The 14,476-nt window shown below is 48.1% G+C and overlaps 6 protein-coding genes across 6 annotated transcripts; 5 read left to right on the top strand and 1 right to left on the bottom strand.

The window, feature by feature from the left end:
- Positions 1-802: 802 nt before the first annotated feature.
- Positions 803-2,739, bottom strand: E1B28_008256 (uncharacterized protein). Its single transcript, XM_043153041.1, has 7 exons — positions 2,527-2,739; positions 2,315-2,476; positions 2,199-2,257; positions 1,881-2,140; positions 1,746-1,828; positions 1,635-1,686; positions 803-1,573 (listed from the first exon to the last, which is right to left on the bottom strand). The coding sequence occupies exons 1-7, from the start codon at positions 2,568-2,570 to the stop codon at positions 998-1,000; spliced, it is 1,236 nt and encodes a 411-aa protein (XP_043008324.1). The 5' UTR covers positions 2,571-2,739; the 3' UTR covers positions 803-997.
- A 4,409-nt stretch (positions 2,740-7,148) lies between these two features.
- On the top strand, positions 7,149-11,869 carry E1B28_008255 (uncharacterized protein). The gene is made up of 7 exons (XM_043153040.1): positions 7,149-7,771; positions 7,827-8,237; positions 8,304-8,846; positions 8,982-9,209; positions 9,266-10,190; positions 10,246-11,098; positions 11,160-11,869. Exons 1-7 carry the CDS (start codon positions 7,463-7,465, stop codon positions 11,578-11,580), a joined length of 3,690 nt encoding a protein of 1,229 aa, XP_043008323.1. The 5' UTR covers positions 7,149-7,462; the 3' UTR covers positions 11,581-11,869.
- Positions 11,870-11,956: 87 nt separating this feature from the next.
- E1B28_008254 (uncharacterized protein) lies at positions 11,957-12,904 on the top strand. Its single transcript, XM_043153039.1, has 3 exons — positions 11,957-12,267; positions 12,358-12,390; positions 12,464-12,904. The coding sequence occupies exons 1-3, from the start codon at positions 12,210-12,212 to the stop codon at positions 12,733-12,735; spliced, it is 363 nt and encodes a 120-aa protein (XP_043008322.1). The 5' UTR covers positions 11,957-12,209; the 3' UTR covers positions 12,736-12,904.
- E1B28_008253 (uncharacterized protein) lies at positions 12,881-13,336 on the top strand (the record flags this gene model as incomplete). The annotated part of the gene is made up of 1 exon (XM_043153038.1): positions 12,881-13,336. The coding sequence occupies one exon, from the start codon at positions 12,881-12,883 to the stop codon at positions 13,334-13,336; it is 456 nt and encodes a 151-aa protein (XP_043008321.1).
- Positions 13,337-13,368: 32 nt separating this feature from the next.
- E1B28_008252 (uncharacterized protein) lies at positions 13,369-13,596 on the top strand (the record flags this gene model as incomplete). The annotated part of the gene is made up of 1 exon (XM_043153037.1): positions 13,369-13,596. One exon carries the CDS (start codon positions 13,369-13,371, stop codon positions 13,594-13,596), a length of 228 nt encoding a protein of 75 aa, XP_043008320.1.
- Positions 13,597-13,735: 139 nt separating this feature from the next.
- E1B28_008251 (uncharacterized protein) lies at positions 13,736-14,411 on the top strand (the record flags this gene model as incomplete). The annotated part of the gene is made up of 3 exons (XM_043153036.1): positions 13,736-13,744; positions 13,839-13,845; positions 13,924-14,411. The coding sequence occupies 3 exons, from the start codon at positions 13,736-13,738 to the stop codon at positions 14,409-14,411; spliced, it is 504 nt and encodes a 167-aa protein (XP_043008319.1).
- Positions 14,412-14,476: the final 65 nt, after the last annotated feature.

Genomic DNA, 14,476 nt, shown 5'->3' with positions numbered 1-14,476 from the left:
CACAAATCCTGGTTCATAGGCGCCATAAACATGTTAAATAGCTGGTCTTTGCAGGTATGCAGTCGCTGTATGAGAGGATTTGTCGGGCGGTATGATGGGATGGGTTTCTTGCTTTCGTGTATGCAGCGATGAAGGAACTGCGGCGGGAGATGATCAACTCAATATCTCCCTCACCATGGCTCCCTCAAAAAAACAAGCAGAAAACGGCAAGGTCCAAACTGGCGGTGAACCTCTAAGCTTTCAATCGGTATGTTTCCGCCCTCGATCCGCATCACACCTTCCGCATTCGCTTGCTCTCGTCCAACAAGTTTCCGATTTTTCCGATTTCCGATGAGATGTAATCGACGCCCATGGGTGCTATCTCCCCGTCACGGCGCTGAGCTTGACTTGCTTTTTTCACGTCTCTTGCGGGACACGGAATCTACGTCTGCGTTGCTGTGGCGTCGGCTATTCTGTCACGGCACTGTGGTCTTAGCCTCTAATCTTTGATGAGAGTCGCGCTGTTCGGAATACTAATTCCAGCTCACTTGCATCGCTAACGTCTTTTGTCCCTTTTTGGTAGCTTGTGGTCGTACAGTAGGCCGTCGGCAGATGATTCGGCATGGCTTCCGATGTCGGTGTAGATGCGTTTGGCGCAGACGAGAAACGGCCAATCCCACATCAATAATGTGGAGTAACTCTGCAGCGTTCTCGGTAGCTTTTTTGGCCTCCCAGTTATCTACATGGAACGTTGAATATAGCTATCGAGAACGATGGACTGGGTGACATACTGTCTTTCGCGTTTTTGTTCCACGTTGTTTTATGCGAGTTCATCGGAGAAGAAGCATCATAACGATGTGGTTGTGAGGTGACCCAGTAATCCTTCTCCTGGTTCGTCAAAGGTTCAACGTTCAAGCTTCAAGGTTGAATGTGAACCAGTGGTCACCGATATATTTCCTGGTTCCCACCATGATGATACTAGATGAATTTATTATAAAGATGATGAGATAGACATTAATTAACCTATTGTGCCCGCGCTTCTTAAATTACTGATTTCTAGATCTGTCAGCCCCAAATCACTTCTGAGTACTTCATCAGTATGTTTTCCTAGCTCCGGACCAGCCCACTGTGGGACCGGGGACACTCCCTCCAGCACTGGGAATGTTCCTGTCATCTTCAAGTTCCACCCCTCTTCCCGACCATCCCCATTGCCCTCAACCCGAACATCCTGAATCGCGCCGCGTGCTTGAACCTGTTCTCCTTCCACGATATCCTTCACAGTAACCACTCTACCCACCGGAACACCTGCTTTTGTCATAGCATCCAGAACTTCCTCTGCGGAATGTCTTCGTGTCCATTCCGTGATCGCGTTCTCGATAGTGGCTTGACGCTCTACCCGGTGATGGTTCTGTTGATATGCGGGGCCAGTCAAATCAGGGCGTTCGACGACGTTCATCAGTTTGTTATAGATGGTATCGCCGTTGGCTCCTATAACGATGTATGTCGGAACGGCGGGAGATTCTGGGTCGGGAAGGCATGGATACGCGTTGGTAGGAACGATACCGGTCACGGAGGATCCGGAAGGTCCGCGAATCTAGCAGGATGGGTCAAAGCGAGATTAATAACTTTTAGCGCTAACATGGCATAATATTTACCTTCCCCTTTCTGTCGTATTCTGGGACGATTCCTTCCATTAAATTTAACATACTAAAAGGAAAACGGACGCCATCGGCATAAATTCGGGGAATCGATCAGATGGACGTTACCTTTCTAATATGCTGACGTCCACAGTAGTTCCACCCTCTTGACCACGCTTACGCTTATTCTGACGAGACAAAAGTGCAAGAACCTGGCGACCTTTCGTTTAGCGAGATTCCATGTTTGAAGGATTCCTAACCCACCGTTCCAAATGCAGCGTGCAAACCAGCCACGGAATCTCCCAGACTGATATTAGGTCGGACTGGTGGTCCTGAAAGGCCACCAGTAACGGGATCGGGGAATCCGTTGATGTAGCGAAATCCAGATTCTGCTTCGCAAACAGATGCATAACCAGGACGAGGTGCCCAGGGACCCGTTTGACCGTAACCACTGACACGGGTGAATATTAAGGAAGGGTTGTGAGGATGGAGCGATTCGGGTCCTAACGACCATTTTTCTAAAGCTATTGATAGCCCCAGTCATTAGGATTATGCGAGACCTTGTCTGTGTTGTTCACGTACTCCCAGGCTTGAAATTTTCTATGAGCACATCGCTTTTGATTGCAAGTTGTTTCACGAGTCTAGAGGCGCGTCGAGGTTATACCAGATTATAAATTCCTTTGAGAACGCACACTCACTCTCTTCCCTCTTGCTTACGGAGGTCTATAGCAACACTCTTCTTGTTCCTCGCAATGCTTCTAAACCACGGGCTCGTACCGTCCACATCTAGTTCACGCCATACTCGTAAAGGATCTCCAACTTTGGGTGGTTCAACCTTGATCACTTCTGCACCAAACTGACTGAAATTACAGTGAGTGGTTGATTCCTAGAGAAACCAAAGACAACTCACCCTAATAACTGGCCGGCAAATGGGCCTGCAATCAGCTGACCCATCTCAAGAACGCGTACTCCAGCCAAAGGAAGATCTTCAGGCTTGAGGGTAGCCGAGGAATAAGCACGAGTGGGCCTATAACAGGATGAGTATTATGTAGAAAAATAGTTTTGTAAGTTATACCGAGGTTTTAGCCGACATTGAGGTATTGAACGTATGATTTTTGAAGACATCGGAGATGACTGGTGCTTCTAAGCATCGTCTTTTATAGTGGATAATCGGCCCAGTTCGGGCGAAAATTTTACCTCCGACGTGGGCGACCGGGAAGACGTTCTCGTTCGCGTCGGAGGTAAATTTGTCGGCCGATCTACGCCGATCGTCCACTTTTCCATAAGGTGTGTAAGGTAAAGCAAATAAGCGGGGCCTTTTAGTATGGGGTAGTGGGGCCAGGTTTACAGTATACCCCAGTGATGTAGGGCACTACGCGAAGTCCCGAAATCGATGCGAGCATCCCATACTAAACCTGGTCGTATGACTTTGAACGCGCGAAACAGGCATCCCAGCAATCAACTCAACTCTGATGGCTTTATTTCTACTTGGACCTTAACTAGCCATTCCCCACTCTTGTCATCTGAAAGAGAGGGAAGCAAATGAGTGAGTTTTTTTAACAATTCAATTTATTATACGGGCTCCTGGTCCAAGATGCACATGTTCACAGTGCTACCATGCTTATTGATGTCCGTTCGAAAGCTCCAATGATGTATAAGTACCCCTGGTCCCAGACTTCTTAGCCTCGTCCTCGTTTTGACGGCGGCGGGTTGCCAAGTTCCGGGTTAGTAGGGTTTCTTGTGATCAGCTGTTCAAGTGCCTACGTATATGCGAGCTCGAGTGATTCCAGGCTCCTTGGTCTCTGATATGCAGGATCGGGAATCCGTTCGTAAGTCCGAACACTGCAATCCCGCAACTCCACGGACATTGACAGTGCCATCTCCGACTTCCCCATTGCCGTCCTCTCTGCTCCTCCTTACTTATTTTCTATTTTCGTATATTTGGACACCACACGAATGCAGTGTGCACGGATACCACATTCTTGAGACTCGAGTTATTTCCCTGACAGATCGAAACCAGGTTGTCCTCGAATAGAACAATCATTGATCTCATCGTTTGGAAGTTGGAAGTTACTTCTTCCAGATATGATAGGTACCATCAAGTATAGTTCTTTCGTCGTTCGCGAATTTTGATTCCAATCAGCTATATCCAAGCGAGAGGACGATGCGTACCTTCTGGTTGTTTCCCATCATGTCTTTGTACGGCGTCTCCTCCAGTCCACCAGGATACATTGCATGTCTTCGGTTTCCGCCCAGAAAGTGACAATATTGTCATTGCAGTCAGCTGAGCAAATTGGTTAGTTTTCCATTGACTTTCGAACGTCAAGATTTAAAGCACCTTGGGTTGGCTTGTGCTTGCACATCCACAGTCATAGTGGGAAATGTTGGAGGACCGGCCTGCCAATAAGTTGCCGGCGCCAGGCACATCTGATATCCTTATCAAGCGATAACAAATATTTGAAACCCGGATCAAACATTAGTTCGCAAAATCCCGTGTTTGAACCACTGCACCAAGGCGAGGACCGTGAGTCTGTGCTACGAGTTCTCTGTGCAAGAATGCTGATGTGCGCTGAAAGACGGGATGATCTTTAGCATTCAATTCCTTAGTAAACACTGACGTAGTGAAAGGCATTGGAAAGGCATTCAGTTAACCACTCGGGTTCGGCCGTTATTAGCTCATTAGCACAAGGTACACTGGTTGCTGAGAACGGGCTGCATGCTTGGCCTCGTTCGTTGTGGGACATGTTGTGTTTGTCATGGGCTTTTCTGCGAATAAGTGACCATATTCCCTTTGAAAGACATCAAGACTTCCTTTCCAGTACAGGAGCGATCGGGGTGCAGATCATGATTCAGTAAATCTAAGTTGTGTAAGTACCAAACTCCTTTGATCGAAACGGACCTACAATCCAGTGTCACCCTCGTCGATAGCTTAAGTCATGTCGGACGGTATCTCCACAATTTTAAACTTAGCAATGGCGCCCACCACAAAGCGAATATCATTGTCTCAGCCACTTTGCCCAGATCTGTGGGTTTAACGGTACAATCAAACAATCAGAGAGAAGCGACGAACAGAGGTTTACATTCTTGGGAATGACTATCTTCCTTCTTCGCCGTACCAACATTACAATGCCCGCAATCAATCCTGTGCTATAGACCTCAAGCTCTCACGGAACCAAGTGCTACATTGGTCTATCAACGGCCCTACTGTCTGGAAAGTCGTAGTCACCGTTCTATGTGCTGATGATGGTGTCTTTTCTTGTTCTTCTCTCGTTCGTTTCTGATTCACATCGGCCTCGGAGGTTGAATGGAAGTGGGTAACAGCTTGTATCTAAACACATGCTAGCCAACTTCGGTTCCACATGGATTGAATTTTTGACGTTACGCGGGCAGAGGAAGAGTGGCGTACCTTTTATCCAGTCGGACCGCTTACCCCCGACTTATAGGTGTCAAAACACAGCTGCTCTGTACGTGTTATGGTGTAGGTGGTATAACCGCTGTGTTAGTATGAGAGGATTCGTCGGGCGGTATGATGAGATGGGGCCCCGTGCTTGCTTTCGTGTATGCTGTGATACCGGACTGCAGCGGGAGATGATCAATTGTCTACCCCATCATAGTTCCCTCAAAAAATTAGAAACTTACGGAAAGAAATGAACTGGCGGTGCTTTCGGTTGGTGTTTTTCCGTCCCTGTCCCCCTTGCTTTGACTTGGTTGGTGATGGCATTCGGCGTTCGCATCGTATGTACCAATCGGCATTCGTTCTGACTAAGTTACCGTTTTTCTTCCTTGCGGTGAGATGTTCAACGCCTGTGCTCAAGAATAGCTAGATATTGAACCATATGCTATCTCCGAGTCATGACGCTGATTTTGACTTGCTTCCTACCCTCACCTGCGGATGTCTGCGTTGCCCCCATGGGCGCGCCGTTCTAAGTTCTTCTATTTCTGTCCCGCTGCTGCGCTTTTATGGTTATGGAATGGATGGCCACACTCCTTTAAATTTAGGTTCAAGCAATAATTAATAAGACTTGAGGTAACTGACCCGCAAACTTGTGTCGGTATGCGCGGTCCGTCCTGAAGTCACTGATTCGTTAGCCGCCGTTCTTTAAAAAAAGTAAAATCACCGCCGTCAAGATTTTCTCAATAATAACGAAGAAGTTACTCGATTTGAGACTTGCGGCGATCGCAAGTGCTCGATATGAAAGACGTGGCCAAAAGAGCTTGTCAGCCAATGACATTTGCGAAACCCGACCCACTCTACACAGTTGATTGAAGTTCACGGGTTCAATACAAGGTTGCCTTTTGCGGTGGGGAGTATGGTCGGAAACGTATTCTCGAGCTCGCGGTAGAAAGGCAGCAGGTTACTTGAACTGATCAGTATACCACAATCAACATAACGGCTATTGACTTCACTACATTCTAATTTTGAAATGACTGCACCAGATGGAGGGATGATCACTCACCTTCCCCTTCAATTCATGTCCTCAATTATAGCCCTAACGGATGGGATTTTCTTCTCAGCAACACCTATGAACAGATGGAGAATGGAACAAGAACTGTTAATCAAAACCGACCATACAGATTCCACAGGATCTGACCTTTATCGATGGCAAACAGTATGACGGATCGTGGGATCCAGATTTGCGACAGGTCCGGGAGGCGCCACGGGGGTTCATGAACTCTTCCGAATTGCGGGGTTTGGCTGTTATCCTACTGGCTCCTGTACGACTTGGTGAAAGAAGGCGGTAAACAAGGATTACCAAACGAGTTGATTGGAAGAAAGTAACCGACCATATATCATGTCAGTTTTCCCGATTGGAGTCGGATTATCGGGCTGCAGGAACACCCGGCACGCTGTGAATGATGATGATGGTTATGATGATCCACCTAACTTGGTTCCGATAGGTTAGCCTAACAATCGTTATCAATATGGAAAGGACAGACATGTACAGGAATCCACGCCAACGGCGCCGGAGCATGTTACATGCGAGGCGAGTTGAGGCTGGGCGGTGTGAAGAAAATGCTGAAACCGGAATCTGTAGATTTTGAAGAAGAAGAAAGATTCAGGGGCGCGGCGCCCTGCGTTTTGGTCCTCATGAAGTGTTTTCTTTTTCCATCCGTTGATGATATCTTGACGGGTGATTGCAGCGAACAGTCCCAATCTGTGTTTGACAATCTCACATATGAAGGATAGTGAAAGATTGACCACCGTGATAAAAGTTCGACGGATTGACGTTAACCTTCATTGAGACTCATGCGGTGTCTTGAGAACAGCCAGTGAACATCAACCGGCCGTCGCGGAAGTTAACGCAGGAATAACAAGAAAACAAGAGCCGCCATCTGAGTAGAACAAGGTGGTGTGTGACGTAGAGTGTGACCTAAACCGTGGGAAGATTGAGAAGTAGCCGCAGATGAAAAAAGTTTTGGGGTCGTACTGTAAAGGTGAGCGGGAGGTAGAAGTCCGACGTAGCCGATATCATATTTACTGATAGACCTTCTGATGTTCGTCGCCGCACACGAGGCCTAGCGCAGGAATATCGAGTATATTGACAGAAAATATTATATAATAAGAGTAGACTGGATGCCGATTTCCTTTTTTGGATCCGGATAATTCGGGTCCTGAGCCTAAGTAGGGTCCAGTCGTACCATCCTCTTTTTGTTTTTAATATTTTAAACTCCATCTATTCCATCCGAACGACCTCTTTCTTTCCTCCGCCATCATCGCTCCAGAGACCGTTTCACGAATAGGTACCATTTCGTTCCGTCCTTATTGATCCACTTATCTAGAACAGCCTTCACAGCTACTTATAGACGGGTCTTGCGGATAACTTGACGCCATCCCCTTCCCTACGATGCGCGCTCTTTTCAAGCCATTCGCCATTCATGCGGCGTATTCACCTATAGAGACCATCGTATTCTTCTTTATTCTTGCAACGCTCGCCTATTTTCATGTGCTGTCGACAATAAAACATTCAACATTTTTCGCCTCTTCAAACCCAGCTATAATTCGACCTGCTTATCTTTTACATCGTCAGGGAGAGTGGAGGAACGTACGAGAACCTCTCTGGTTGCGGGAGACCAAGGCTGGGTCAGAAAACGCGGTCATACCAGTCGAGCTAGAGCAGGTCGTCTTTTCATTAGATTCGGTACGGACCGGGGCTGTGAGTCAAGGATGAGTGCTGTGCTTGTCTATATCTCATAAGAAACTGCTTTCAGGTCGTTCCAGAGTCCATCACATTCGCTATGGACAAGGTCTCGAACTCTGTGTTCAACGTCACGAAGCAACTACCTCACTATCTTCAACGGCCGACGGGTGGCAACTTTACTTCTTCTTGCTACCGTGCTTCTGTGAATAGCGTGCACGCGCTTGAGGGTTCCCATACGGCTTGCTTCACCAATGAGCTCGTTACCCCGCGTTCTATCCACGAAACCTTGTCATTCCTTCCAGGTCAAAGTCAGGACTTGACGACCGCTCTAGTCCACGGATTAAAGGGTTACGTGGACGAGAATGGTGTACGCTTTGAGGTCGAGACCAAACAAGTGGAAACTATTGGAGAAATGAAGGACAGCCGTTGGGTTGCTTATGCCGCACGTACTTTGGTCGTACGATTTTGGGATCTCACCAAAGTGGGTCTATCCGCCATTTCCATTTCGGATGTTTTTATTCTAATTCGGATATTTTTAACTCTACAGAAAGCCGATTCCCTTGATATCCTTCTGATTCTTGCAGGCTACATCCTCATGCACACGACTTTCTTCCTCCTGTTCACACGTTCACGCCGTCTTGGTTCTAATTTTTCGCTTCCCATCGCCATCCTCTCATCGGCAGTGCTCGCGTTACTTCTTGCTCTTCCTGTCGCAACGTGGCTGCGCATCCCGATGGACCCTGTCGCATTGACGGAGTCTCTACCTTTCCTTGTTTGCACTGTGGGTTTCGACAAACCCCTGCGTCTTGCCAGGGCAGTATTTAGTCACCCACATCTTACCAGTCCGGTCGGAGGCTCCAGCTCAAATGGAATGCTCAAACCAGCAGGAGAGATCATCTTGGAATCTCTTTCGAACGTCTACACCCCCATATTGAGGGACTACGTTCTCGAGATAGCGGTGTTGGTTATGGGAGCCTACAGCAAAGTCAGTGGTCTGAAGGAGGTCTGTGCACTTGCTGCTCTAGTCCTTGGTATCGATTGCCTTCTCCTGTGCACGTTCTTGGCTTCGATTTTGGGTATCATGATCGAGGTAAGTTATTGTCCAGGACTTCTACACTCTTTTGTCCCCATGTTTTCATGTTCATGCACCACATGGCATATTTCATTCCTCATCTGTTTCAGTTACCTGCTTTTTGACTTTGGAGCCTAACTTCTTTTCTTGCAGGTTCGGAGGATTCAAACCGTTCGTGCACACTCTACACCCCGGCCTCCCACAGTCAGCATTACTTACCCTGATGGAACTTCTGGTCAAGCACCTTCAAATCCAAATTCACCTAGCTTGACGCATAAGGTGTCGAAGATGGTGTTGGGCGTCAAAGGCTCCAGTCTTTCTTCTCAAGGATCTAAGGAACAGAAGCCGCAGAACCCCGTTGCGAGATTGAAGCTTCTTTTGGTTAGTGTCCCTTTTACCCTCATCATTCCAGTGCCAATGACGTACGATGTCCGTAGATCGCCGCCTTCTTGATATTGCATATCCTCAACCTGTGCGCGCCCCTGACACCTCAGCGACACAGTAGTCAGAACGCTGCTCTCCACATCCGAAAGGTTGACGTTACCAGTCCTGCCATCCGTCACGCTCTTGATGCCCTCGCTACTACCGAAGAAGACACTTTCGATGACCACGATCTACTGGTCAAGGTTCACCCACCTGTTCACGTTCACGTACTTCCGCCCCAGTCTATTCTTATCGCCGCCGCTGGGGAGGAGACTTCTGGCAACTTTTGGGACAACTTTATGACCAACTGGTCTAAACTTGTCGGAGATCCATTCATGTCCAAGTCGATCGTCGTCCTTTTGGCTCTCAGTATCAGTCTCAACGGGTACCTACTGAAAGGAATTGCAGCGGGGCTAGCCGGAAAGGGAGCCACCACGACTGCCAAGGGAAGTGGGGTAAGGTTCACTGGAGAGGAAGGTGTGGAGGGGGATAGTGAAGCAACCCTCATCAAAGGCGCATCTGTGTCGAGACCAGAAATCGAGATTGAGAAGATCTCACCACCTCAACCACCGCGCTATACATCACCTCCACCGCAAACTGTCAGCCTTCCTCCAGCTTCATTGCCTCAACCCGCTACTTTTACTCTGGAAGACGTTGACAGACGGCTACGTGCTCGCAGACTTACGGTATCCTCCTCTCATTCTGCCGGTGACTCCAACGAGTCCGATAACGAGTCGGAGGAAGTTGTTAGGTCTTTGGAAGAGTGTATCAACATCTTCGAAAAGGGAGTAGGACCTGTCAACACCAGGCTCAGTTTGCTTAATGACGAGGAAGTTATACTTCTTTGCCAGAACGGCAAGATCGCAGCTCATTCGCTCGAGAAGGTGCTCGGTAACGCCGAGCTTGAAAGGGCGGTTAGAATTCGAAGAGCACTGATCTGTGGGTTCTACCTATTTTGATTATCTACTTTTTCACTAATTGTTCTCTTTCGTAGCACGGGCATCTGTCACCAAGACACTGGAGTACGCTGATATCCCCATATCCAATTACGACTACTCTCGCGTCATGGGCGCTTGCTGCGAGAACGTCGTTGGCTACATTCCTCTTCCTTTGGGTATCGCTGGTCCCCTCAAAATTGATGGTCACTCATTCCCTATCCCCATGGCTACCGCAGAAGGTACACTCGTCGCTTCGACTTCGCGTGGTTGCAAAGCGTTAAATGCTGGTGGCGGTGTTACCACTGTACTGCTCAAAGACGCAATGACACGTGGACCTGCCATTGACTTCCCTTCCATCGTTGTTGCTGCTCAAGCCAAGGCTTGGATCGATTCACCGGAGGGTTATGGGGCTATCAAGGAAGCTTTTGAGTCTACCTCTCGTTTCGCCAAGTTGAGCAACCTGAAGACTGCGATGGCAGGACGTACCATGTTCGTTCGATTCGCCACGTCTACTGGTGACGCGATGGGTATGAACATGATTTCAAAAGGGACTGAGAAAGCTTTGGAGGTGTTGCAAAAGAAGTTCCCCGAGATGATTGTATTGGCACTGTCGGGCAATTATTGCACGGACAAGAAGCCTGCTGCGATCAACTGGATTGAGGGACGTGGAAAGAGTGTCGTTGCTGAGGCTGTTGTCCCTGGGAAAGTGGTCCAGACCGTGTTGAAGACGACTGTTGATGCTCTTTGCAATCTGAATATCAAGAAAAACCTTATTGGGTCTGCGATGGCTGGTTCCGTTGGTGGATTCAATGCCCATGCGGCCAATATTTTAACTGCCGTTTTCCTTGCTACCGGACAAGACCCTGCACAAAATGTAGAGAGCTCAAATTGTATGACTCTTATGGAACCGTACGTTCATTTTTCTCCTCACATCTGTTCAATTTTATTCATACCCCTCTTCTTTTGTCAGGGTTAACGAAGGCAAAGATCTATTGATGACTGTTTCGATGCCGTGTATCGAAGTCGGTACTGTTGGCGGTGGAACTGTTCTCGCACCCCAAGGCGCTGTCCTCGAGATGCTCGGATTCAAGGGCGCACACTCCACTCATCCCGGACAAAACGCTCAAAGTCTAGCACGTCTCATCGCATCTGCTGTCATGGCCGGGGAACTCTCGCTTCTCAGTGCCCTCGCTGCAGGACACCTCGTTCGCGCACATCTCGTACACAACCGTTCCCAACTCAACACACCCGCTGCTACGCCAGGACCTGCACCTTCATCGACTGGTGGTCAACTTGCCCCCAAGGTTTCGAAAGGTCCAGGTAGCGCGCTACTCACCCCTTCATCTTCATCGACTTCGTTACCTCCTTATTCGTTAGAGAGACCACGATAATTTTTGATCTTGTTATGCTTATGTATTATAGTAGACTTCTCCTATTCCTTCTCTTCTCCTGTTCATCTCCACTCCTCACCCTCCACATTGGATTATCTTTCGTCCTTGTTCGATTTCCGTATCCAGCGGAAGTTTATGCTTTTTCTTAATTGCTCTACACGAACTGTATCAACTACATTACATTACATTTTTCTTGTCATTTTCGCAGGCAAACATTACAAGAACTATTTACACTCACGTCGCAATATCTTACTTTTTTTTTTTGAATTACTGGTCGACACGAATGAAAAAAAAAAAGGAATGGTTGAAACCGAATATAAATGATGAAAGGCCTTATAATAATGGGAGCCGCCGCGTGCGACACTTGCTTGGTTTACTACCACCAACTTTACCGATTCCGCTGATTATGGTTTACTTCATAGTCCCCTCCACACTGATTTTCGGTCATCGAATTGGCTTGAAGCTGGTGGTGTAGTCCGGAAAGCCTTGAAGAGCTAGAAGAACGTGATTTCTCCTTTGAGCACATGGATCAACAGGGACCAACTTTCGACTCTTTCCGTTTTTAAGTCCGAGTCTCTGATAGGGGGCTACGCCTTAGAGTCAGACTTCGTTCATCTCATCAGGTCCTAATGTCAACTAATCTGAACCAAAAGCTCGAACTTGAACAAACGAGTCATCCTAAGACTAGTGAGCCTAAAATCTTGGTCTCCTCTGTTTCTCTTCCCTGACACTCGTCGTTTCGATGTCATTCTATTGATCGATCTTCTCCCATGCTAGAAGAAACAAGAGGGCCAACAGCACCGAGTGGAGGTGAGCTTATAATCCTTATTGTTCTCCTCTTCTTACTATCAACGGAACAATTGACAATATATGTTACCCGCAGGCAACGAAGCACAGTGGAACATAGTCTCATACAAGCGGCACCATAGGTTCGAGAACCATCGCTCTCAAACTGTCCGTTCAGATTCTTCTTCGAATGTACCATCCATCTATGGCGCTGGCACGAACACACATGGAGGCTCAGGTGGTGGATCCAGAGGCAGGAGGAGTCGTGGAAGGGCTACTGGTGAACATGCAGGGACCGGAAGTGTGAATGTCTCGACATTTCGCGCTTCTAGTCCATCCGTCTCTGCCGTTGGGAGTGGTCAGTCTTGATCCCTCGAAGTGTTTTTCAACACAAGTTCCTAATATACATATCCGCACTCTCGAGTCGACTAGCAAGAGCTCAAAAGTCAAACCTAGCTACGCACAGGTCACTGGCACACCTTTTACCCCTGGCCGTTTGGGAGGGCCAGCTCCCATGAGGTCCAAGTCTAAGTCTAGTTGGACTGTTCCACACCCTCGTTGCGCACCGACACCAGCTCCGAGTCCTTCCGCTGGCTCCTCATCTACACCTTTTATTCCTTCCACCCCTGCACCTGGCGAGCATCAAACCCTGCCCGCCTCAAATCCCTACCTTGACCCTCCCGCACGAACTGTGGACGCTAATGATCCCGAGCTAATCATTGAGTATCTGGCATTGTTCCTTCGTCGATCATCCCGCGAAACTATTAGACAGTCGGATACTGAGTACCAGGACGCGGAGTCCCTCAATGTAGATCAGCCGCTTAATGAGCGCATAAGAACACTCGTCGATACCCTCGCGTGTATCATTACAACCCATCCTTGCTGCTGTTGCTATATCCATGACTTCAAACACCACAAACACTTCGCTCGTGACAAAAATCTACTTCACTTTCAACCGGACGACCGATGATATTCTACGACGGACAAAGAAACATCTCAGCGATGTCCTCGATGAGATTCGTTGTGTGGATCGTTCAAGCACCCCCTCCTCACCCATCAGCTTTCCCCACCGACGCCACCTCCCAAGTGATCACGCTTGTTTTTCGCCTTCATAAGTTTGGTTTTGAGGCTTTCAAGGCCAAAGTCAATAAGGGGGTGCTCAAACGCCATCAAGACCGCCTCCTTGCCGCATATAAGAACACTGATGAGGCCACCGATTGGGCGTCGTAAAACATTGATGTGTGGCGAGCAATGCAACGTGTCATCGAAATCGCCAGTAAAGAACAACAGGATTTCAACATGGATGATGCAGACAAACTCTTCGGGGTGTTTCTGTTTCTGGTGGAGCTCAAATTCCTTCCAGACACCAATGAATATGGTGAGTACGAACGGTTAAAAGAAATTGACAAAAATCTGGGTAAGTCCCTGTTACCTGCCCACTTGCACTAAGTACGACTCAGCATTATCCACAGGTACTAAGTATCACCGATGGGTACCAAAATCCTTGCGGCTGGTCCAGTCAGCCATGACATTGCTGGGTCTCGCCTCCTCTCACAGGTCCTGTTACACCCTTGACTCCGAGGTTCAGTTCTACGCCGTTGAAAACCATGGCCCATGTACCATCATCATCATCATCTCAATACACTTTTGACGTACGTAAAGAGGCGTTCCAAAACACATTGGATCTCCTCCTTTCCGAGTCTCCCCCTGCAAAACCATATACCCAGCAGAACAAGGAGACGATTGTAAACACCCTATGCCAAGGATGTGAAGCGGGAGCCACCACGATCACTCGGTTCAACGTGTCCATCCATGCCGAAATCGCTTTACTCTTGCACATCCACTTGAAACAGCTGGTCACTTATCCATACCTGGGAGTGTCAAAACTCACATGTAGCTCATGTGTCGAGTTGATAAAGCTTCTGAACAAGACTGCACCAACTGTGACATTTCACAGATCTGGAGCTCGCAGAAAGTTCTATCCATCGTGGGTCTTTCCTCCCAATCTCCCGTCATCTACCAAGTTCCAAATGGTCAATGTGTGACGGGGATTACTTCTGGATGACTTTGCGAGGCTCATATGTTCTCATAACCGTGTCCGCTCTGATAG

The sequence above is a fragment of the Marasmius oreades genome, chromosome 5 (genome assembly GCF_018924745.1).
Source record: "Marasmius oreades isolate 03SP1 chromosome 5, whole genome shotgun sequence".
In the NCBI taxonomy this organism is placed as follows: domain Eukaryota; kingdom Fungi; phylum Basidiomycota; class Agaricomycetes; order Agaricales; family Marasmiaceae; genus Marasmius; species Marasmius oreades.
The sequence above is the reverse complement of the archived record's forward strand: the minus strand, read 5'-3'. Positions and strand labels throughout refer to the sequence as shown.

What these genes read in the sequence shown, in the direction of transcription:
- E1B28_008256 (XM_043153041.1), bottom strand. Translation starts at nt 2,570, where the DNA reads ATGGGTCAGCTGATTGCAGGCCCATTTGCCGGCCAGTTATTAGG. An exon ending in AGAAAATTTCAAGCCTGGGA is followed by an intron (nt 2,141 to 2,198) that starts GTACGTGAACAA and finishes GGCTATCAATAG; the next exon opens with CTTTAGAAAAATGGTCGTTA. An exon ending in GACGTCAGCATATTAGAAAG is followed by an intron (nt 1,687 to 1,745) that starts GTAACGTCCATC and finishes TTTTCCTTTTAG; the next exon opens with TATGTTAAATTTAATGGAAG.
- E1B28_008255 (XM_043153040.1), top strand. Translation starts at nt 7,463, where the DNA reads ATGCGCGCTCTTTTCAAGCCATTCGCCATTCATGCGGCGTATTCACCT. An exon ending in AATTCGAAGAGCACTGATCT is followed by an intron (nt 10,191 to 10,245) that starts GTGGGTTCTACC and finishes TCTCTTTCGTAG; the next exon opens with CACGGGCATCTGTCACCAAG. An exon ending in TGTATGACTCTTATGGAACC is followed by an intron (nt 11,099 to 11,159) that starts GTACGTTCATTT and finishes TTCTTTTGTCAG; the next exon opens with GGTTAACGAAGGCAAAGATC.
- E1B28_008254 (XM_043153039.1), top strand. Translation starts at nt 12,210, where the DNA reads ATGTCAACTAATCTGAACCAAAAGCTCGAACTTGAACAAACGAGTCAT. An exon ending in AACGAGTCATCCTAAGACTA is followed by an intron (nt 12,268 to 12,357) that starts GTGAGCCTAAAA and finishes CTCCCATGCTAG; the next exon opens with AAGAAACAAGAGGGCCAACA. An exon ending in GCCAACAGCACCGAGTGGAG is followed by an intron (nt 12,391 to 12,463) that starts GTGAGCTTATAA and finishes TGTTACCCGCAG; the next exon opens with GCAACGAAGCACAGTGGAAC.